The sequence below is a fragment of the Suricata suricatta genome, chromosome 5 (assembly GCF_006229205.1).
Source record: "Suricata suricatta isolate VVHF042 chromosome 5, meerkat_22Aug2017_6uvM2_HiC, whole genome shotgun sequence".
NCBI lineage: Eukaryota > Metazoa > Chordata > Mammalia > Carnivora > Herpestidae > Suricata > Suricata suricatta.
In genome coordinates, this window is record NC_043704.1 from 125,052,748 (window position 1) to 125,075,167 (window position 22,420).

Here is a 22,420-nt window from a genome sequence, read left to right on the forward strand (position 1 = left end):
ATAAAGGGTTAGTATCCAAAATCTATAAAGAACTTATCAAACTCAATACCCCAAACCAAATAATCCAAAACAAACAAAGACACTCAGCATCACTCATCATCAGGGAAATACAAATCAAAACCATGATAACACCCCACACCTATCAGAATGGCTAATATTAACAACACAAGAAACAACAGGTGTTGGTGAGGATGTAGAGAAAGGGGAACCCTCTTGTACTGTTGGTGGGGATGCAAACTGGGTGCAACCACTCTGAAATACTGTTCCTCTGGAATACAGGTTCCTCAAAAAGTTAAAAAAAAAATAGAGCTATGCTATGATCCAGCAATTAAACTATTAGGTATTTACCCAAAGAATACAAAGATACAGATTTGAAGGGGTCCATGATCCCCAATGCTTATACCAGCATTCTCAACAATAGCCCAATTATGGAAAGAGCCCAAATGTCCATTGACTGATGAATGGATAAAGAGGATGACATACACATGTGCAGGCGTGTACACACACACACACACACACACACACACACACACACACACAGGAATACTACTCAGCCATCAAAAAGAATGAAGTCTTACCATTTGCAATAACATGGATGGAGCTACAGTATATTATGCTAAGCAAAATAATCAGAGAAAGACAAATACCATATGATTTCACTCATATGTGTAATCTCAGAAACAAAATAGATGAACATATGGGAGGGGAAAAGAGATAGAAGGAAACACACCATAAGAGAATCTTTTTTTTTAAGTTTATTTATTTCTTTTGAGAGAGACAGAGACAGTGCAGGGCGGGGTAGAGGCAGAGCAAGGGAGAGAGAATCCCAAGCAGGCTTTGTGCTTGAATCCAAGAAGCAGCAAGATCATGACCTAAGCTGAAATCAGGAGTCAGACTCTTAACTAACTGAGCCACGTAGGCACCCCAAACTGTAAAAGACTCTTAAGGTAGAGAACAAACTGAGGGTTGAGGAAGGGAGAAGTGGGGGGGGGGTGGGCTATATGGGTGATGGGTCTAATTAGGAGAGCGCTTGTTATGATGAGCCCTGGGTGTTGTATGTAAATGATGAACTACTGAATTCTACTCCTGAAATCAATATTGCACTGTATGTTACCTAACTAGAATTATATAAAAATTTGAAGAAAAAAGTGTAGAGGCAGGTATGCCTTAGGCACCACGAACTCCATGATTGAATGGGAAATATTCTTGTTCTTTGTCCATCAGCCTGACAACTTGGAAGAGCTCAACTTTTATCCAAAATTCAGCCTGGAGGGGCACCTGGGTGGCTTAGTTGGTTAAGCAGCCAGCTCTTCACTTCAGCTCTGGTCATGATCTCACAGTTTGTGGGTTTGAGCTCCACGTTGGGCTCTGCACTGATAGCGCCATCTTGGGATCCTCTCTCCCTCTCTCTCTCTACCCTTGTACATGCTCTTTATCTCAAAAATAAATAAATAAACATTTTAAAAAGGATAAAAGTAAAATTCAGCCTGGAAACCGATGCTTCTTGTAGCTAAAGTAAAATTGGGGTGCCCATTGGAAAAAGCTGCTTAGGAGCCCATATAAACAAAGGAGGAACACCATCCTTATTTTTCAGACCAGCAAAACAACATTGCATCCTCCCGTGGGGTTAGAAGAATCCTGATGCACCTGTGGGTCACTGGTGACTTGTGAGTCAGCTCCATGTAGAAAGCTGCTGGTAAAGGCTGTGCGCTGGGGGCTGGAGGGCTGGTGAGCAGTTGTCTGTTAGCTATTTGAGAACAACCTGGAGTTTGTGAATGGAGTGTTGGGGTCCTGCAGATTCACTTCCACGGTTTCTCATCTCTCGTGTGCTTCCTCATTTACCACCATTTCTTCTTCCTCCTTCTTGTTCCCTTCACCACGCTCCCCTCTTCCTTCCTCTGCTCTAGATCATTGCTCCCCATGCTTTGGGGGAGCATCAGACTGACTTAGAGGGCTTAGACTTTCTGATCTTGTGCTCCTGGGCTGAGGTCTGAGAAGTTGCATTTCTAGCAGATTCCCAGGTGATGCTGCTCCTGGTCTGGGGTCCACACTTTGAGAAGCACTGTTCTATTGCTTGCTTTCCTCCCTACTCCTCAATGTCTTACTGTATTTATCTACCTCTGTCTTTCTCTTCTCATTGTCTTGTGTCTCCTCTTTGTCCCCACTTATCTCCCTGTCTCTCCATCTGCTGCCCAGACATCTCTGATTTCTCTATTACTTAAAATCAGGGGCAGGTGGACAAGGAGGCCCCGAGTCCTGTGACCCAGCATCCTGGATCTCGGGATGCAATTCTCCTCTCTGATGTTCTCAGATGCTCTTCGCAAGCCCTTGTGCTGAAGCCTCCCTGCCGGTAACTGTGACACCCTGAAAGGCCAGGTGGGGACCAAAGCCCAGGTCCTTCCATATGGCAGGCCTTGTGCCTCCGCTCCTCTCTCCCACAGAGAATGCCTGGGAAACTTCAAAGACCACAGACGTGGGGGGAGAGATGAGAGGAAGTGAATCCATTAAAAGGCGTAAGAGCTGACAGTTTCAAAAATAATGATCTGGGTTTCCTCTTATTTAAAACTACCCAGCTGCCCTGCTGCTTTCATTGCTGTTGCAACTGACACTCAGCTACGTTTGGAATTAAAAATACATAAGCGCTTTCTGAAAGAGCTGCTAATTTGAAGGTCATTAGCAGCCAAAAACATATTTCTTTTATTTATAAAAAAGGCATGTAATAAAGCTATTAATATTTACTCTCCTTCCTGAGCTCTGGCATGCTTCCTTGCTGCAGTGTAAGCTGCTGTCTTGCCTCGGCCCCCAACTGGGTGCCCTCCTGGTGGCCTTCACTTCCTTACACCTGCCCTATCCCCGACACCTGCCCGGGGCCACCAGCACTCAGAGGAGCCTGTGACCCACGGTGGACTGGGATGGATGGAAATTGCCATTAGAGTGGTTGAAATGGCCCTGTCTTCCAGAAAGAGGGCACTTCTGGCAGTTAAGCGCCGACGGGTTCAGAGGCACTTGCCTTGGTAATGAGGACATTTGGGATAATTTCCCCTGTGGGCTACAGCTTGTGTCCTTGCTCCCTCTGGTCTGTGTGCCTCCCCTGGGCTGCTGTGATGGCCAGCAGGCCTGCCGGCACTCGGCCCGCCATCCCTGCCTGTCTGGAGGGAGCCTTCCACACCTTGCTCGGTGCCCCAGGCTGAGGCCAGCGGGTCTTCACACTGCTGTCACCGCTGCACTCTAGGACTCTGCATGTGTACCACTTGGTTTCTCTGTCCCCTCGTGGCATCCTGGAGCTGGCCCCTCCACACAGCCCCGCCTCCAAACTCCCTTTTCTCAGCTGTTTGTTTTATGAGGGAAATTACTAGAAGATCAGCCTGTCAGCAGCTTCCCTGCAAATCCTATTTGCAAAAGGAAGAGGTGGGGGTGAGGAGAAAAGGCAATGAGGCTGGGGGTTGTGGTTGCCATAGAAATATAGAAATGGAGCTGACAACTGAGAAGCATTCCATGGAACACAGGGGACAGAGAATGAGAGATGCATGAGGGGCGATAAACGCCGCCAGAGGGGCCACTGATCAGTAGGCAGTTACATAAAATATGTGTGGAGGGGAGATGTGCATACAGGGCCCTGGCCTAGGAGTGCAGTCCTGCCAGAGGGCAGGACCGAGATACTGCAGTCGCTGGGCTAGAACCAGAGAGGTAAGTAGCAGAGACTCCACAGAAATGCAGCAAAGCACATGGAGACCCTCCAGGTCCCCCTCCACCCTCACCCAGAGCGGCAGAGTCGTGGGGGCACCAAGTTCCTGGTTGGGGCAGGAGGAGTCCTTTGTTGGTCAGGTGACCTTGTGATTCCTCCCGAAAACCTGATGTGTGGCAGGAGAAATTGTGGTGCATTCCCACTTAACTGTGCTGCTTTTCCCTGAGATTTATTTCTTCATTACAAAAAAGAAGTCATTTTGGGCTTACTTAACCAATTTTCTCTCACTGCTCTTATTTCTTCTAATTATGAGTGGGAGGCAGCCCATGCTGCTTGCTGCTCAGCTCAGGCTGGAAAAGGGACGATTTTCTCATGGCACATGAAGTGCAATTAATCTTACCACACCCTCAGGACAACTCTGGGGGCTCGGAGGCCACAGAGGTGGGCTGATGGCTCTGAGGGCCAGGGGGAGGGGCAGGCAGGGTCCTCTGGGTTATTTCATGGCCAGTGACAGAGGTCCCCCGTGTGGGACGGCACCATGGGCCACCCTCTCAAGCCAGCCTCTCCCTATGCGGGTTGTGTACAGTGAGGGGCTGTCTGGAAATGGCCACCTTCATTCCTTACAGAACCCTCACCCAGGATGCAGACTTTTCACAAACTGGCCTCCTCAGCCCCCGGCAGGCCTCCTGCCTCCATAGCAGCCCTTCTCACCTCATTTTGTCTTTCCTCCCCTGTTAGATAGTGAGTGCCATTAGGGTAAAGATGTAGCTTGCATCTACAGGATCCAGTAAAGGTTTGTGAATGAATGAATGCTTGGGCAAATAAGTGGATATTTCTGACCTCTTAGAGACTCTCCTTGAATCTTTCATTGCCACCACCTTCAAGTCACCTGCTTGCATGTATCTCCTTTCTCATGATTCCCAGAAGTTCCCTGGAGAAGGTCATCATCTGCCCTCATCAGCCAAGGAGACAGAGTTCATGGTCGCTATTTGCTTTCCTAGTGCTTTAATCCAGGACCACAGTCGGAGCCATCTACTTTTCACCACTCACGGTTATATTCTGAGGAACTTGCTTTGTTTCTACCTTTCTTTAACGTGGGTAGTAATGAGCAGGGTTATTGTATAGTCTGATTCTCATCAAATCGCTTTCAAGAATGACCATAGAGACCAGTGGTAAGGACTGCCTGACAAGGCAGATCAGACAGCATCAGGATCGGCATACATTGGTAAGGCTTCTACAAATATTTTGGGTTTCCGAACTTTGCCACAGCCTCCCTGACTCCAGCCACTGTCTTTCTATTCTGCCTTAGGTAGGTTGTATCCAGTTTGGCCTGAGTCAAGAGCAGGAGCTGTTAAGCACTAGTTGGACCAGGCTTGGCACACTAAGGCCCATGTACCATATGCAGCCTGCCACCTGTTTTTGTAAATAAAGTTTTATTGGAACCCAGCCACATCCATTCATCTAAATACCATCTACGACAGCTTTCACACTACAATGGTGGAGTATGAATGGTTGTGACAGACACCATATGGCCCACAAGTCTAAAATATTTACTCTCTGGCCCTTTACAGAAAAGTTTTACCATGCCCTGGAACAGATCTGCTGCAGAAGTGTCTAGAAGAGATACTATGGAATTTTTTTTTTCTTTCTGGCTAGCCACAGAACTCAGAACCACAAACAGTTAACTGAATCCCAGCACCAGGCGACAGTTTGCAAATAAGACCAAAGGAACGATGTTCGCTCAGATGAAATCAGCTGTATAGTTATGCCCCCTGGGCCAGACAAGTTAATGCTTGGCAAACTGCCCTCTCTGTGAAACAGCCCAGCAGGAGATGAACCCCATGGTGGGAAAAAAACAATAAAAAAAATTATTAATTGTTAAATTGGATGTCAGAAAGAATATCTTTCAAAGTTGCAGGAGGCACTTTGCATTTGGCAAATATCAGATTGTGAGTAAGGCAAGAGGTCACCAATAAGCAAAGGAGCCCTTCCCCCACCCGCCACGGGGCAGAGTGGATGCAAGGTCAGTGCCAGCTGCTCTCTTCTGCAGGGAGACCCGTCACCAGGTGCCCTGCTCAGCTGCTGCATTTTCCTTGAGCGAAAGCACAAATAAAACCATGTGAGCAGGTGGTGTAAACATGATTCTAAAGAGTTGTGGGAGAAGCGGCCCAACCTTGAGCCTGGGGTGAGGTAAATTCAACAAGAATCAATGTAATCAATATGGAGTTTTGGTCCTTTGGTTTCCTGGTTGGAGGTGACTGATGGCAGAGGTGCGCGGAGTCAATTATTAGTTCACTTATTTAACAGATTTACTGTGTGATGACTGCGTGCCGGGCCTGCAGATTCAGCCATGAGGAAGGCCGGCTCCCTGGCTGGGAGGAGCTCGCGGTCTGGGATGGTGGATTACAGACTCGCAGGCAAAGCATCATCATACAGAGCGCGGGCACCATGCCGGGGAGCGGCTCGGGGCGCGCAGGGCCTCGAGGACGAGCCGCTGACCCGCATGGGTCCCGAGATGCCTTCCAGCGGAGCTGAGGTGGGCAGGGTGCCCAGGAGGCCGCCAGGTGAGGGAGGAGGCAGGTCAGGCTTGCTCCGGCTGAAACTCTGTGACAGGCCACAGGGCAGTTGTGGGAGGTGTGTGGTGGGGGGATGTGAAGAAAAGTGAGGACTTAGAAGTTTTCTAGCCTCTGCTTTTCAATTTCCTCCTTTGTGCTTTTTTTTTCTTTGTTTTACAATTGTACTATCATTTAATTGCTATTTTTTCTTAAAACCAAGACACCGTTTCACTTGAATAAATCTATTTTAAAAGGAAACCCTATAGTATCTGTGAACTACTACATGTGGTTCTGCCCATGGTTGTGCACACTGCATCTGTGAAGTAGCTTATGTGGTAGATATATTTTCCTCTAGTGCACATTAAAGTAACTACAGAGCTGTTACAGTTTTGAAGAATTTGAACCTGTATGTCCTAAAACTCACGTGCCTACCAATAGTACATTTAGTACTCTTTTTGGAAATCCAGCAAGTTGACCTCTGAAAATGGCTTTTTTGTCACACATACACACACAAAATCTCTGAAAAGCAATTAGCTGAAGAAAACTCCTCATATTGACTGATAGGACCAGATACTGGGCTTTAATCCAAAGAAGAGATTTGGTTTAGTATCAGGAGGACAGGCCCTTAGCCTGTGAGAATAAGCAAGTCACATGCTTCTGCAACATTTTGAAGGACTTTCCAGAACCCAGCCATTGGCTGACTATGACAGGCAGCCTGGAAATCCACCCAGGAGCAAGTCAAAGCTTGATTCCAATCTCTGCAAACATGCAAGGCAGAAGGGCAGGAATGATTAAGATGACAGATACATACAACTCTGAAGTTCAGAAAGAAAAAAAACCAAAAACCCAAGTCCACAGAGGTTAAGGGCTGACCTTTATCAGAAAGCAAGAAGACGTTTTACAATAAACCTCAGGCACTAATTTGCTTTCTATTTTTAGTCATGTTTCCAGATCCCTAGAAGTAAAATAAACTAACTGGTAGCTACTATTTATTGAGCACTTCCTAAGAACCAGGAGCTAGACTGAATGATTTCTATGTGGCCCCTCATCTCACCTGTGTGAAAACCTTGTGGAGTAGGTAATGTTACCCCCATTTTACAGACGCAAAGCCTCGGAGCATAAATAAGTCACTTGTGCTGTGTGACAGCCTGGGGTGGCCAGTAGAAATTCCCAGATGTCTCAGGCAGCAGAATGATGAGTGATTCAGAGAACACACTCCAGGTAAATAGTTTCAAATCCTGGCTCTTCAGTGTCATCTAGAACAAGCCACTTGAACTTCTCTGAGCGTCATTAGTTAACTAATTTTCAAATGGGCACAGTAATACTAGTTGTATAAATACTCAGTGTTCCTGTCTGATAGCAAACACTCAAAAGAAAAAAACAACCAGTAGCAAATCTCTTACTAATTATATAATTGAATTTGTGATTATTATTTTTGAGAACTTCTCAAGTGGCTTTAATTCCAGCCCCGACCCTAGGAGCGCCTCCTTTAATTAGCTGATAAAAAGGTTCACTTTAAATTCTAAATGCAGGGGCGCCTGGGTGGCACAGTTGGTTGAGCGTCTGACTTCAGGTCATGATCTCATGGTTCGGGAGTTTGAGCCCTGCGTTGGGGTCTGTACTGACTGCTGGGAGCCAGGAGTCTGCTTAGGATTCTCTGTCTCTGCTTCTCTCTGTCCCTCCGCCACTCGTGCTTTGTCTCTGTCTCTCTCAAAAAAATAAACCTTAAAATGAATAAATAACAAATTCTAAATGTAGAACACTCCCAGCTCTCACTCTGAGACTAAAACCTGGTATGGGAACCCTAATCACCTGATCTGTTTCTGAAAATCTCTTCACCGTGGTCAGGGATCTCTGAAACGTGTGTGATCAAACCACAGGCCTTGAGAGCCAGGCACCTGAGTGCTCTGCATCCCGCGTCCAGGCCTTTCCTGTTGTGTGCTGGGGGGAGCGGGGCTCGGCCGTCATCAAGCCAACATGGGGCTGGGCTGGGGTGGGTGGACTCGGAGTTAATACGGAACCACAGTAATACAGCAACAGGTGGGCTAACTGCTCAGATTTGGAAGCAGTGGGTTTTGTTTATACAGCTTAGATGTGGGGCACTTTCTGAAGCTCTTAGTTTCTGCTGTGGGCATTGAGAGTCCCCAGCTCTCAAGTAGCTGCCTGCCTGCTCTTTCAGCACCTGCCATCTGCACCGGGAAAGACTGCTGGGCATACTCAGGACTGTGTCCGTCAGCAGTGAAGGTCCTCCAAGAAGACCCCTGTCTCCACCCAGTCTCCACAGGGGTCTGTCCCCTGTGAGTTTTGGGAAGTGGCAGCTGAGGAGACTGGCGACCGGCCCAAGTGTACACCGAGCTTGAGTGGAAAAGCCGAGAGTCCTCCCTGACCTGTCTGACCTAGCTTCCTGGCCGGGCAGTAGTCTCACACATGTCGGGTGAATGAATGCACGGAGCTCTGCTTTGCTGTTACCAGTCTCTGCTCCACACCCCACAACTGAAGTTCTTGAGAGTCTGGGATCTTGACCGTAGGCTCTGCCCTATGGTTAAGACTTAATCTTAAAGCACAGATAGATAGCCCATTCCCACCCGCCTGTCTCTCTGGTCCTGTGGTCATGCCCTTCCACTTATTAGGATGTCCGTGAACTTGCTCTTATTCCCATTGCTGACCCCTACATGCCACGGTGACTGCCTATGGCCCCTCACTACCCTCCTAGCCCAGCCTCCCGCCTGGACACATCTTCTATTCTCTGTGATTGATGCTCTCTTAGCCTATTTCCAGAGCTCATCTATTTCTTGACCCCACCTTTTCCAGAATGCTCCTTCTTTCTGGGTAGTCTCCCTGAGCCTGGCCATGCCTTACTTGGCATAACATTTATTATATGTAGGCCCTGTGCTAGGTGCTGGAGATACACAGATGAATATGGTCCAGATGAATGTGATGGAAGTAGGGACAATTGTTGAGAAGATAGGGAGGGGCCTGACTCTGCAGACTCAGGCACCCTTACTAGACCGATGACACCCGAGCTAGGTCCTGATGGGCTTAAAGGCTAGGGGGTGGGGGTGGGGGTCCCTGGCATAGGGAAAGCCATGAGTACAGAAACACAGGTGGAAAGAGTCTGGCAGGTGTTGGCTGGTGGGCAGTTTGGCCAGAGAGGTGGGCCTCCCTTCCATGATTAGGACTTTGGACTTTGTCCCTTTGGTGGGGAGTAGCCACAGAGGCATTCTGAATGAGAAGGGGGTCTGTGATGCTTCCTATTTGTTTCTCAGAGGACCCGACACTGTCTGCCATCCCCTTCATCAGAAACAGATGTGACTGCCAACATGCTGTGTTGTGATGGCAAAGCTCATGGATCCAACTGTGGCTCCTCTGCTCTCTGCGCAAGAGGCCGCGGGAACTAAGCGAAGAGACTGTGAGGAGGCTGGACAGTGGCTGGAGTTGGGCCAGGAGCTCATGCCATCCATCCTCCATTCATTCATCCTCCAAACCCAACTGGATTGTACCTTCTAAATTGCTCCTTCCTCCAGCTGCGCCCCCTGCCTTCTTGGGCCCACGCTCAGTGACCCTCCTCAGTCCCTCCCCCTCCCTCCCTCGCCCTCTCCCTCCATGGATTCTGTTTTAGTAGCTTTCAAACAGGCTCAAGTCTTTCCCACTTAAAAAAAAAACAACCCACCACAAATAGGAGGAAGAAATCTAGATACCTCATTTTCTTACTCCCTTTGATGTCAACCTTGAAAGGTTGTGATGTCCTCTCTTTCCTCAATCCAGCCAGTATCTTCTGCTGAAACTGCCCCACCAAGGGCACCCATGACATCCTGTGGCTAATCCATGGCAGTTTGCAACCCCTACCTTGCATTAGCCTTCCTTAACAGCTCTGGGCCGTGGGGCCGCTGTTTCCCCGTGAAAGGTTTTTCTTTGGTTTCACAGACACTGCACACTCCAGGATTTTCCTTGTTTTCTGCAAGACTCCTCTGTCCTGATCCCTCTGTGAGCCTCCCTTTGCCTGGATATCTTTTAAATCTGGCTGTTTTTCAGGGTTCCATGGGGGCCCACTTCTCTCCTTGCTTTTACATTCTCATGCAGTAAAACCTTCCACTCCCATGGTGTTAATGGCCATCGGGATGAAGGATGACTCCCAAATCTGTATCATCAGCCTGGCTTGCTCTGCTGAATTATAGACCCCTGTATCCAACGCCACAGGGACAATTCAAATTCATATTGTTCCCCCCCCCAACCTTCAATTTCTTCCTCCTTTATATGCCTTATCTCAGTGAATGGTATACAAAGCCACTCAGTTGCCCAAACCAGAAACATAGAATGTGGTCCTTGACTCTGCCCTCCCTCGGTCCTGACAGCCAGTCCACCTCCATCCTCTGCTGACCCCACCTCTTTGATATTTCTTGAACCAGTCCATTCCCACAGGTACTTCACGCCTTCACCCAGGCCACCATCATCCTTTGCCTACATGACCACACCAGCCTCCTACCTAGTGTCTAAGAACTGAGTCTAGTACCCACCCCCACTCCATTTTCCATTTTGTGGCCAGAGTCATTTACATTAGATATACTTCCCTTGCTTCAACCCACTTTCCATCAGTTGCATTCAGAATAATATCCACATTCCTTATGCCATATGAGATCCTTTGTGACCCAGCCCCTGCCTGCCCCTCTAGGAACCCACATCTAGCACTCTCTTCTCCAGCCTTGGTGAACAGCGTATCATCCCACAAACATGCCACCTCCTCCATGGCTTTGGAACATTTCCCCGTGCTGTTCCCTCCACCTACAAGACTGTTCCACCACTAACATATCCTTTCCCCAGTATGATGAGTGTTTACTCCTTAGGTTTCAGTTTAGCAGACCCGCCTCAAGGATGCCTTCTTTGACGCCCTCCTAGGACAACGGCAGTGACCTTCTCTATGCTCTCATAGTCCTCTCTCTTTCCCTGTGGAAGTTCTGTACAAACCTGAATTCTGCTGTAAAGGTTGTAGCTGGAACCTGCCATTTATTCTGTGTCAGAAAGCCATTTCCAGAGCTACAGTAGTTCCTAATGTGCATGCAAATACAAATTTAAAGATTAGAAAAGAAAACTAAAAAGAGAATCTCTACAATTTAGAAAACAAATAGCATGGGTTGGTATCTCAGTGCCTTGGAAGTAGCTTATCTGTCCATAATGTTGTTTTGTGTTCTTAATTCAGCATTTTCTCCCTTCTGGTGTGTAAGTAGTTATTAGTTACCTTGGAGTAAGGGTGGATTTAGAGAGGTGAAACAACTCTTGGATGGAAATCTCAGTGGACAGGGAGTGGTAAAAGACACAACGTTTTCCCTAGTGAGGGAGGTCCCACCATCCTTCCTGTCAGGTTATCAGCCTGACAGGACAGGAGCCCTGGTTCTGATTTCAGAAGGATGGGCTGCTCACGGCCCTTCATTGACCTTCTTATTTGCCTCCATCATACCAAAGACAATGTCGTGATCATTGCTGTGGCTCAGGTGGGGACTTCGCACACTGACACTCAGTGGCATGCTGCCTTCCCCGGCTGGTCCTCGGGGGAAGATTGTGACACTGTGTGAAAGATGCAAACAGGGTTGAAAAGGAGTGTGTTAAACTTCACAAAACTAAAATTAGAATAGCTTACAATTGATAGCAGTTAAGAGTAAGCGAGAAAAGATTCCAACTAAGTACCTAGGGATTAATTTCTTTAAAAGCATGCTGTTTAAGGTCACAGACTTCTGTAGGTAGAAGAATGGTATGTAAGACTTTCTCAACTCAAATTTATTGAAATGATAAAATATGTGTTGAGTATCTTCCGTGTGTTAGGCAGTGTGTTGGGTGCTGGGTATAGAGGTGACTAGGACATGATCTGCATCTGCTCTCACTCTGGGGAGCACCAGAAGTTTCTAGTTGAAAATGAACGCTCTATGCTGAGGGCCTGCAGTAACAGGGTCACCTCAGGAGGGATGCAGGGTGGGGGTAAAGGGGCAGAGGGCTTTCCTTTTCTCCCAGGTGTGTACTGGCGGTCCGTCCACCACTGCCCAAGGCTGTCCATCCCCCCTACCCTTAAACGGGATGTGCAGAGCACGTCAACCCCGCCTGCCCACCACTTTCTGAAAGGGACCAAGAGTTTGTTCTCAGGCCCCTGTGGACCTGTTCTCCCTTGGACATTGCTGGTCTTGAGAGACTCCCTGGTGACGAACATAGTCACCGTTTGACTTCAGTCAAATTAAATGAGCTTCCACTGTGATCCAGCCACCCCCTCCCCACTTTGACAACCTTTCTGTAGCTTCAGTGATTCCTCTCTACCACCACCACCCACTAGCTCCATGGATATCTTAGATGATGCGAAACCTCTGGCTACTTTTGAAAATAACTCTGTAACTTCTACAGGAACTGCAAGGCATCTCAATGAATGCAAAGCTCACTCTGACATGGACCGTAAGCGTCCTTTGAGCCTTCTTGGTGGCAGAGAATCCTGGATGATACCGGTGCTCCATCATGGCTGGGCTTGCCAGGGACCTAATCATGCCCTTATGCAGTGGGGGCTAAAGCCATTATTATTTCTGAAATGACAATGAGGTTCCCAGCCCAGCTCACAAAGGCCGTCTTAGAACAAAACCTAGCTGTTAGAGTCTTGCTCTTTTAAGTGAAACATTGTAGATTCTCACCCTCCTGCAGGGTGTCTCACCCCAGTATTCCTGGGGTTCTGTTCCTCAGTTCTCACTGGTTTCTGTTCTTTTCATAAATGCATGGTCAAGAGTAACTTCTTTCCTTACTTGGTTTCGGTTATCCTGGGGGTCCTCACTGGTCTAGCTCTACACGTAACTTTCCAAGGGGCAGGGGCATAAGAGGGAGGTGGTGGGCAGGAGTGCGCGTGTGGTTTTAGTAGTCCGATGCCTGTGGCGTCTCTGAGCTCCAGTGGCCTTCTACTTGGTATCTTTCATTACTCTCTTCCTTTATTAGAGGGGGGCAGGGAGAAAGCACAGAGAGGTGGGTCGTAGTCTTTGAGGCTTTTCCACAAATCACTCCCATTCCCACAGCCCCTGAGCCAGGAGCACTAATTGAACATTGCCCACTTGTCCCCTCTGAAGTCCTCACACACATGACCCGTGGCTGCAGGTGTCCCTGGCAGAGAACCCCCTCTCTGTAAGTCCTTTCTTGGGCTGCACAGCATAGCCATCGTTTCTATGTCTTTAGCCTGGCTTAGAGGGCCGCAGCCTCTGTCCACTGTGCAAAATGTGTTTTTAAGAAAAATCTGGGGGTGCCTGGGTGCCTCAGTTGATTGAGCATTTGACTCTTGATTTCGGCTCAGGCCATGATTTCATGGTCATGGGATTGAGCCCCACGCTGGACTCACTGCTGGGCATGAGGCCTGCTTGGGATTCTCTCTCTCCCTCTCTCTCTCTCTCCACGTCCCCCACCCTGCTCATTCACATGCCCTCTTTTGCTCTCTCTCAAAAAATAAAGAATCTGAATTGGAAGTTATCCTCTGCCAGATGATAACTTGTCTAACTGAAATTCAGAGCCTTGGGTCTTGATGCCAGTGAACCAGGGAGCTCTTTTGAGGGTGTGAGTAAAGTGGCACCAAACTGTTAATGGGCACAGATACTCCTGTGCAAGAGACCAGCCTCTCCCATCACTTCATGCCCAAGAGGGTGCGGGTTCATTCCTCTTTGCAGGCAGCTGAAGAAATTTACTAATTATCACTCCTGGAGTCAAGAGCTTTACATCTATCACTAACTCCAGGAAGGCAGGCTAGTGTAGTGCAGTGTTCCCAAAGTGTGGTCCCTGGACCAGCAGCCTCAGCACTGCGTGGCAACTTCTTGGACTCAGATCTACTGAGTCAGAAAACTTGGGGGTTGGGTCCAGTGATCTGTGGATTAACATACCCTCCAGGTGGTGAGGCTAATGCATGCTCAAGTGTGAGAGCCCCTGCCTGGGAAAGTGGTACGAGTGGAATCAGGTTGCTGAGTCAAAATCCTGATGCCACCGCTTATGTAGGAAAGGGTTATGTAGGAAAGGTCTCTGTTTCTTCAGCTGAAAACTGGGGGCGATAAAGTATCTGCAACTACTTTATATAAGATGCTCGTGAAGAAGAGAGTGAATAGATGTAAAGTGCTTAGACTGTGCTTCTGTGCTTGGCATAGAGAACCCGCTCAGGACTTAGGCCTCATCACAGGTGCTTACTACCATCTGACTTTACAGGAGAGGCTCGGAGAGGTCAGTGACTGGCCCGTGCTACAGAGGGAAGGCATGATGTCTCAATCACTAGAGAGTCCACATTTCAGGGTGCGGATTGGGGAACTGTGCTGAGCATCTGCAGAGAGGGGGGGCGTGTCCAGAGCTTGGTCATGCCCCTCCCACTGATAACTATGCCTCCAGGTTCCCTGGCCTTGGCTCTGCTGACTCCTCATACTTTCCTGAGTGCAGTTGGGTTCTCTCTTGATTACACTTCTTTTTGTCAGATCTTATGGTGAAACCAAAGGGCATGACCCGACCTTCACCTTGACCTTGCTTTGTTGACAGCCAGAAGGTGGGCTGGCATTGGTGGAAGCACAGTGAGGATTTCAGGTTAAGGATGCTGCCTGAGAAATTTGGTGACAAATTAAAATTCATTCCTGTGGAAAATTGAGAGTAGATTAGCTGAATTTCCTAGGCTTGTAAGACACTTCATGGATTGAGGTCTTTGGGGTAATTAGCAAATTGTGCATGGAATTGGTAAGCTATTAAGGGGAAATTTTCTCTTCTACCAGCTATGTGGCTGGGTTGGGGCCCTTTGTAACCATATGCAAATCTGCTGAGACACTTCTGTCCATCTCCCTTTTTCTCCCAGGGGGTTAAGCACAAGGGTGCTACTTTCAGGTGGGGCTCCCCTGCATCAGAGCTGTACCCAGAGGCCCATGAGACTCTCTGAAGAAGCTTCAGAGGTAAGACCGCCCCAAGTACAGAGTTACTGAGGACCAGGGGAAAAGGCTCATCTCACCTTCCATTCACGTTACATAAGCCGCATGGGAAGTATGGCTCCTTTTACTGGCTCACACCCTCCCCTCCAACTGCATGTTCAGGCACACGACAAGCAAGCAGTCAAAAATAGTCCTTAGTGGCTTTTACAAAACTGGCCTGGATATGAACTTCTCAAATGCAGTGTGCACACTGAAATCAGGGCTGATGGTGTATTATCGGTGATTGTTTATATTGATCCGCCAGTGACTTCCTAAGCTGCATATTTGAGGCTTCCGAGCCTCATATTTATTCAGTTCTTCATTTGGGTCCCCTCAGTGAGCGTGACTCTACTATACTGCACTTCTTGGGAGGCGCGGGATCTGGCATGTAGTCCTTCCCTCTCATAGGACGGGAAGAAGGACCACTGTTAAGGATTTTCCTGTAACTTGGGGAGGGACCCACTCGGGTCTGAGAACACACACTCTGACACCATTCTATGTAAACCCAGACATGCTTCTGCTCATTTTAATTAGACAGATAAAATTAGCAAGGAGATTAAGATAAAAGGAGAAATTAAAAATATTTAAATGTTAGGTGGAATTTACAAAAGTGAATTGAACAATGAGGTACAAGAAGGAATGCGGAGAAACACAGACACATTTGAAACGTTCCTCGGATGCCACACGGCTTAAGCCGGTCCACAAGTAAGGTAAGAAGAGTTCTCCCTTGCCATCTCTTGAATTACAGATTCTAGGGATGTGGAAGAACATTCTCCAGAAACACTTGCCTTCTCCTTCTCTTCAGATGTTACCAAGAATAATTAATCAGTCAGTATCAATCTAGAATGGCCCACACTGCATCCAATTCAAACCACTCACCTGTTTCCTGTCTGAATTTGTAAGCTCCTGAGAGTTTTTCCCCCTTTCGTTGTATTTTCTCCCTGCCCTCTCTCCCCATTGAGCCAACAGGCCAACTGGGCCAACCAGACACCGGACCAACACATCCCAGCCCCGTGGATTTTCCAGGGGGCAAAGAGCTCCCGTTCTTCTTTCTTGTTTGCATCTGTTACGAACAAGCACAGTCATTTTTATAACACAGACATACATGTGTGTGCTCCTGCACACGGAAACAGGTTTTTCTTTTTTTTTTTTTCTTCCAATTTGTGGTTTCTTTTTCCTTTTTGCAGAAAATGCAAACAAAAGAAAAACAAGGTTTTCAATTGAAGGTACATCTCTTCTTCAATATGAAGACATTAATTGAATTGGTTGGATCCCCCATGCAGTGGTCAGCAAAGTCCTTTGGCAACTGACAGACGACATCTGGAGACTCAGGAGCTGGGGCTTGTTTGAAGAAACTTCCCTACACGAGTCATGAGCAAAGGGAAATGGATGCGGGAGAAGGGAGAGGGCTTGTGGGGAGGAGTACAAAAGGAGAAAAGAAAAGAATGTCATTGGTGAGGAAGAAAATGGAAAACTGCCCGTTTCTCCCCCCACCTCCTTCCCTTTCTTCCCGTGGACCGGCGGCTCCGGCCCCGAGCGAGGGCAGAGTTTACTCTGGGCGCCCTGATGCCTATCGTTTTTGTCGTCACTTCTGTTGAATATCACCTCTTCATTTTATTATTATTATATTTTGGTTTCCCATGGCATCTTACACATGCTTCTGTCACTGAGAAACGAAGATTGCCTATTAAGAACAGGTCCAGTCTCTTCTTCACTGATGTAATGCATTTCTCAGCTGAGAAGCCAATCTTTCCAGAACATTCCACAGTGGTCAATTTCTGGTTCCCTCTTGAGCCTGATCCTTTTCCTTCCTCTCCTCCCCCCAGAAAATGAGAGTTCTCATGCCATTGCCGTTGGTGACTGACTCATCTGGACCCTCATAGAATGAATGCTGTTCAGGATCTTCTTCTGATGACCTGCCAAGGTAACCCCTATTCTCAGAAGGTCTCTAGAAGGGAAAGAAACACAAAAAAGGGCATGTTAGTATTAGGACAGATTTTCAAGGGTCAAACCTCATCACAGAAGGCAAGCTCTTGATTTAATTGGGTAGGCACATAAAAGTGCTTAAAATCTAACACTCAGATTTACCCAAGTCTTTGGCAAATGCCTACGTTGGTGTTTTCTTGCTCAATCATTTGCTTCATGCAGTGGCCCTTGTCTCCAATGGCCCCTTCCTAACTTAGCAACCTGGAGATGTGCCCTGTTCTTCACGTATGGGTGCTGGAGGAGCCTTTTCATTTTTCCCATGACTCTAGGCGGACTGGAACGTGTGTGTGTGTGTGTGAACACTCGAAGCACACACTATATGGGGCTTTGGTTATGCTGTGGAGCTTTCTGCCTAAATTAGTGATCACCCACTGAGATTGAAAAGATGTGGGGTTTGCTGGGTTTTCTGATGTTTTTCCCCTGAGTTTCCATTTTCTGCCTCTGTTTGAATTTTAATGTCATGAATTTTTAAGAAGGGTGATCTCAAAATATCTGCCCAGGCAGGAATCTAAGTAATATGCTTAGGATAGGGGTTTGGATTATACTCATCTTTAAGCTGTGAGTCTTAATATGATCAAGTTCATGGCTTATATTTAAATTTGGGGAGACCCGTGCATCTTTCCCTAGTTAATAATAATAATAAGCATTGCTCAAGTACTTCTCATGTGCCATATACTATCTCATGTATAGCTAAGGATGGATATCCTGAAAATTGACAAACCACTCAAGGTCAATAATAATTTAACACCAGTTGTTTCCTGTGTGCATCCTGTAGGCAGGCAAGAGGCCAAATGCTTTACATGCGCTATCCATGAACTTTTCACCACAAACCAATGACTTGGGTACTATTATTTTTTGCTTATTTATGGACAAGGCAAGTAGGGCTCAGAGAAGTTAAGTAACATGCTCAAGATAACATAGCATGTAGTTGGTGCTGGATCTGGGGTTTAAATTCAAGACGACCTGGCTTTCAGCCACCCAGTAGGGCTGCTCTCAGAACTGTTCTAAGGTCCTGACCATATTCCCCAAAATGCCCCTGTCCCTGGCATAGCAGACCACTTTGCACACCAGACCCACAAGCAGGCTCCTGTGCTCTCCCCACCTCCCCACAGCTGGTGGCCAGTCCCCTCAGAGCTGCAGCTGCCTCGGAGCGTCAGATCGTCCATGTCCTTTCAGCAAATGCTTCTGAGAGGCACGCTTGAATTCTGAATTCACAAATTGTCCTGCAATCTATTTTATTTAGTAGCTCATGTTCTTTTTCTATCTTTTATCTCTCAAGAAACAAACTAGATTGCTCCAATAGTGTGTGGGCATTTTTTACTTTGAACTAAATCCCTTAATTTTTCCTTTTCCAGACTGAGGAAATCACTCCGTTGGACACCTCCAGTTGTGGGGGACTGAGGGGGCTGGCTCCACGCTCCGCCACACCGCCATGAGGAAGCAGGCTCTCCGGTCACCGAGGGCATCCACGCCAGCTCTGCAAGATGGGGAGGCCGCTTTTCCTGTTGCTGTTGTTGGTGCCTGATGGTGATTCGTAGTGGGGGTGCTGCCTCTGTGCGGCACCAACAGGAAATGAACCCACGTTTAAAAAATGGATTCTTTCGCTTAGTGGATACTAGGCTAGATGCACCTTCAAGCCATCTCCCTAGGGAAAGCGGAGCTTCTGTGACTTCTGGCAAGAATAAACCTCCAAGAGGTAGGATGGGGGCGGCTAGGTGGCTCAGTTGGTTGAGCAGTTGAGCGTCCACTCTTGGTTTTGGCTCAGGTCATGATCTCACCATCTGTGAGTTTGAGCCCTGTGTCAGGCTCTGCACTGACAGCGTGGAGTCTGCTTGGGATTCTTCCTCTCCCTTTGTCCCTCTCCAGCTCACCTGCATGCTCTGTCTCAAAATAAATTAAACTTAAAAAAAAAAAAAGGGACCTCAGGAAGACTGACTGCAAAGCAGGAACCTGGGACAGAAGCTATTCTTCTGAGGTTCAACTGCTGGGGCTGGATGGGAGCCCACCTCTCCCTTGAGACTCAGCAGCTGGCCCACCTCGAGAGGGAATCCTGGCACCTAGCAGTGTGCCCCACATATAACGGGATCAATAAGCATTTGTCAATTGCTTGGAGAACCTGTTTTCTTCCTTGGGAAATGTGTGTCATAAGCCACCAATCCCCATGTTGTCTATAAACGTTGTGGCCCACGCAGCCAGTGAAGACCCCTGTGGGGGGGGTGTCTATTCACAATTTGACCCTTGCCAAGTTGTATATATTAAAAAAATTTTTTTAATGTTTATTTTGAGAGAGAGACAGAGTGTGAGCAGGGGGCGGGGCAGAGAGAGAGACAGAATCTGAAGCAGGCTCTAGGCTCCCAGCTGTTAGCACAGAGCCTGATGCAGGGCTCAAACCCACAAACTGTGGGATCATGACTTGAGCCAAAGTTGGACACTTAACCAGCTGAACCAACCAGGTCCCCCAGGCATCAGTATTTTTTAAAGATCCCCAGGTGATTCCTGTGTGCTGCCATGTATGGGGTGGACTGGTAGAAGAGGATGGAATTAGCCTCAGGAAAGCAGCCCTCAGCCCCTGCGTGGCACCCATGGGCACTGAGTATTCATGCACTAATTCACCTACTTTCTGAATCTGCTGAATGGAATGAATGCAAGTAGATAAATAGCTCCCACACTACAGTTCCACAAAACCTTGCCCCTCAAAAATATGGTTCCACAGTATTTAATAATTTTAAATGGGTTTCTCTGTTTCCAGATTTCTCATGGCCTTTAGAATGCTAATATGTGTAGTGAATCTTCAAAAGGGTGATAAAGTGCACAGTATTTCCCAAATTTATTTGACCATGGGACCTTTTTTCCAAGGAGAACCTATTAACATTTCCCAGAACTGGTGCTGCTCAGAACATTCTTGGGCAAATGATGGACTAATGGATCTTTAAGACCCTTTCTGGCTCTCATCTTATTTGAATAATTTTAGTTTTCGTATTCCTCCATACTCCTGTGGGAGCTGGAGACTGGTAAATAATTTGTGGGAGCTGGAAATGGATGCTTATTCACACGTGCTATCTAAGTACAAATATGAGCTCCCCACACATCTGAGATTGTTGCTGAATCAGTGCAGTGCCTCTTCCTGCTCTGTTGTTTAAAGTGCTGGCTGGCTGTGTTCTTTCCATCTGGATGCTCTTTTTGATGGGTTAAGTTTGAAAACAAATGGAGGAGAGAGTCTTGATAATTAGGCAAATAACACACAGCTATGCCTTTGAAGAACTCTCATTTGGGGCCAGAATGGACCTCAGCCTCCCCACGCCACCCCTCCCATCTTTCCAGGGCGCTTTCCCACCAGACCTGGTTCCATACAGAAGTGAAGCTCTGGGGGTGAGGCCAGAAATCAAGACTTGTTCCCATGAGGGGCACCTGGGTGGCTCAGTCGGTTAAGCGTCTGGCTTTAGCTCAGGTCATGATCCCACGGTTTATGAGTTCCAGCCCCGCGTCGGGCTCTGTGCTGAGAGCTAGCTCAGAGCCTGGAGCCTGCTTTAAATTCTGGGTCTCCTTGTCTCTCTGACCGTCCCCTGCTTGCACGGTCTCTTAAAAATGTATAAAAAGCATTAAAAAAAAAAAAAAGACTTGTTCCCATGAGCATGAGCAATAGCAGGGAAGGAGCCTTGATCCCTACCCACAGGGTACACAGAGGCGATTCTCATCACTTACTCTGATGTCATCTGGGTGACCAGCTGAAGGGAGGTGAAGCCGGCGGTGAGGAAGCTGTCCCTGTACTGGACCATTTTGATGGCACTGAGCCAGTCATCCACGGTGGTAAAGGCCGTGAAGTCTGGAATGGAGCGGTCTAGCAGGGGCTGGGAAGGCCTGAAAGAGAGAGAGAGAGGAGCAGTGACCCCACAGCTGCAGAGGTGCATGGATGGAGCCACAGCCGGGCAGACGGTGTTCATGCAGGAAGAGGACTGCTTTCTGACAGGATGAAGATTACGGGCGAGCTCCGTGCTGACCCTTCTCTCCTTACAGAATCCTGAGTTGGCATGACTTCCGGAGACGAGGCGGCTGGTACCCGTCTATGGTCCCTGTCTCACGTCAGTCAGCTCAGACAGGTAGACTGACACAGTCTGGAGGGAGGAGAAGGCCCATAACTCCTTTGTAAACTGGAACCTAGAGCTTTCCCATCCAAAGTTTCACCATTAAAAATAGATAAAGTTCACGACGACCTTCTCAAACCTATTAGTATCCTTTTTTTTTTTTTTTGCCTGGTTCTATCCTCAGCTGATTGAAATAAATGGAACAGAGCAGTCCTCCACTGATCTTCTCTGGAACATTCTCAAAGCAGACACCTTGCTATCCAATCCACAAAGCAGGATGCTACTCTGATATATCCCTCAATCCCCAACACCCATGCCCAGTCCCTTCAAAGATTTGACCTCCAAATCTCTCAAACTTATCCACCACTTTCTGCATCCTTACCCTGACTTAAGAGCCTATCTTTTCTGCCAGTATTGCTGCACTATGCTCCTGCTGGTGTTCTTTCATGTTCCTTCCCCTCCACATAAGGTCCACACTGTGGCCTGGTATTCTTTGAAAACTGCAGGTGTGATCACATCCATAACTTTCACCCTGATGCCAATTCATGTCAAATCCTTCAATGGGTGCTTTGCTCTGAAAATCAAGCCCAGAATTCCTAGCAGGGCCCACATGCTCTGAGTGTCTGGCCCTTACTCACCTTTTAGCCTCAGCCCTGACCCAGTCTCCTCACAGACTGGCTTCTGAACACACTGGCCCTGTCCTTCCTACCCTCAAGCTTCTGCTCATGCTGTTCCTTGGTCTGGAACACTTGTCCCTCAGCTCCCGTCTTCCTTGCAGTCAGTTCATGCATTCTCTCCCTTCAGTGCGCAACGGAAATAACCCTCATCAGGGATGCCTCCCAGACACCAGGGGAGATAGTATCCACGCTCTCCAACACCGCACACCTCCCTGCCACAGTGGCTATCAAGGTCTCAGTTTTGCATTTCTTTGGGTGATCATCTGGTCTTGCCCCTCCTAAATGATTCTAAGCTCCATAAGGACACGAATCATGTCTATCTTGTTCATTCTATAGTGCCAGCAAGGGACACAGTGCTCAGCACATACATGCCCAATTAACTTTGGTTAAAGATAAATAAATCAATTAACACTGCAATGTAGAGGAATAATATACAGCTGACAGTTACTGACAGGAGCTGAAAGTTGTTCTGTGCATTTGCTCATAATGAATCCAATGGCTT

The 22,420-nt window shown here is 47.6% G+C and overlaps 1 protein-coding gene and 1 long non-coding RNA gene across 3 annotated transcripts in view; one reads left to right on the forward strand and one right to left on the reverse strand.

Moving 5' to 3' along the window:
• Positions 1-3,538: 3,538 nt before the first annotated feature.
• On the forward strand, positions 3,539-5,568 carry LOC115292969. The gene is made up of 2 exons (XR_003909272.1): positions 3,539-3,687; positions 5,257-5,568. It is a non-coding gene; the product is annotated as an uncharacterized LOC115292969 (long non-coding RNA).
• A 10,101-nt stretch (positions 5,569-15,669) lies between these two features.
• Positions 15,670-22,420, reverse strand: part of EPHB1 (EPH receptor B1) — a 414,308-nt gene continuing 407,557 nt past the window's right edge. The window contains exons 15-17 of one of the 2 annotated variants that reach the window (XR_003908874.1): positions 20,862-21,017; positions 16,826-17,121; positions 15,670-16,582 (exon numbers count right to left, since the gene is read on the reverse strand). Coding sequence is in view for 1 of the 2 variants with exons in the window: in XM_029940232.1 (XP_029796092.1) it covers positions 17,013-17,121; positions 20,862-21,017 (265 nt within the window). In the remaining variant the exon portion in view is untranslated. Of the gene's footprint in view, positions 17,122-20,861; positions 21,018-22,420 lie in introns of both variants that reach the window. The other variant, XM_029940232.1, reaches the window with a different exon arrangement.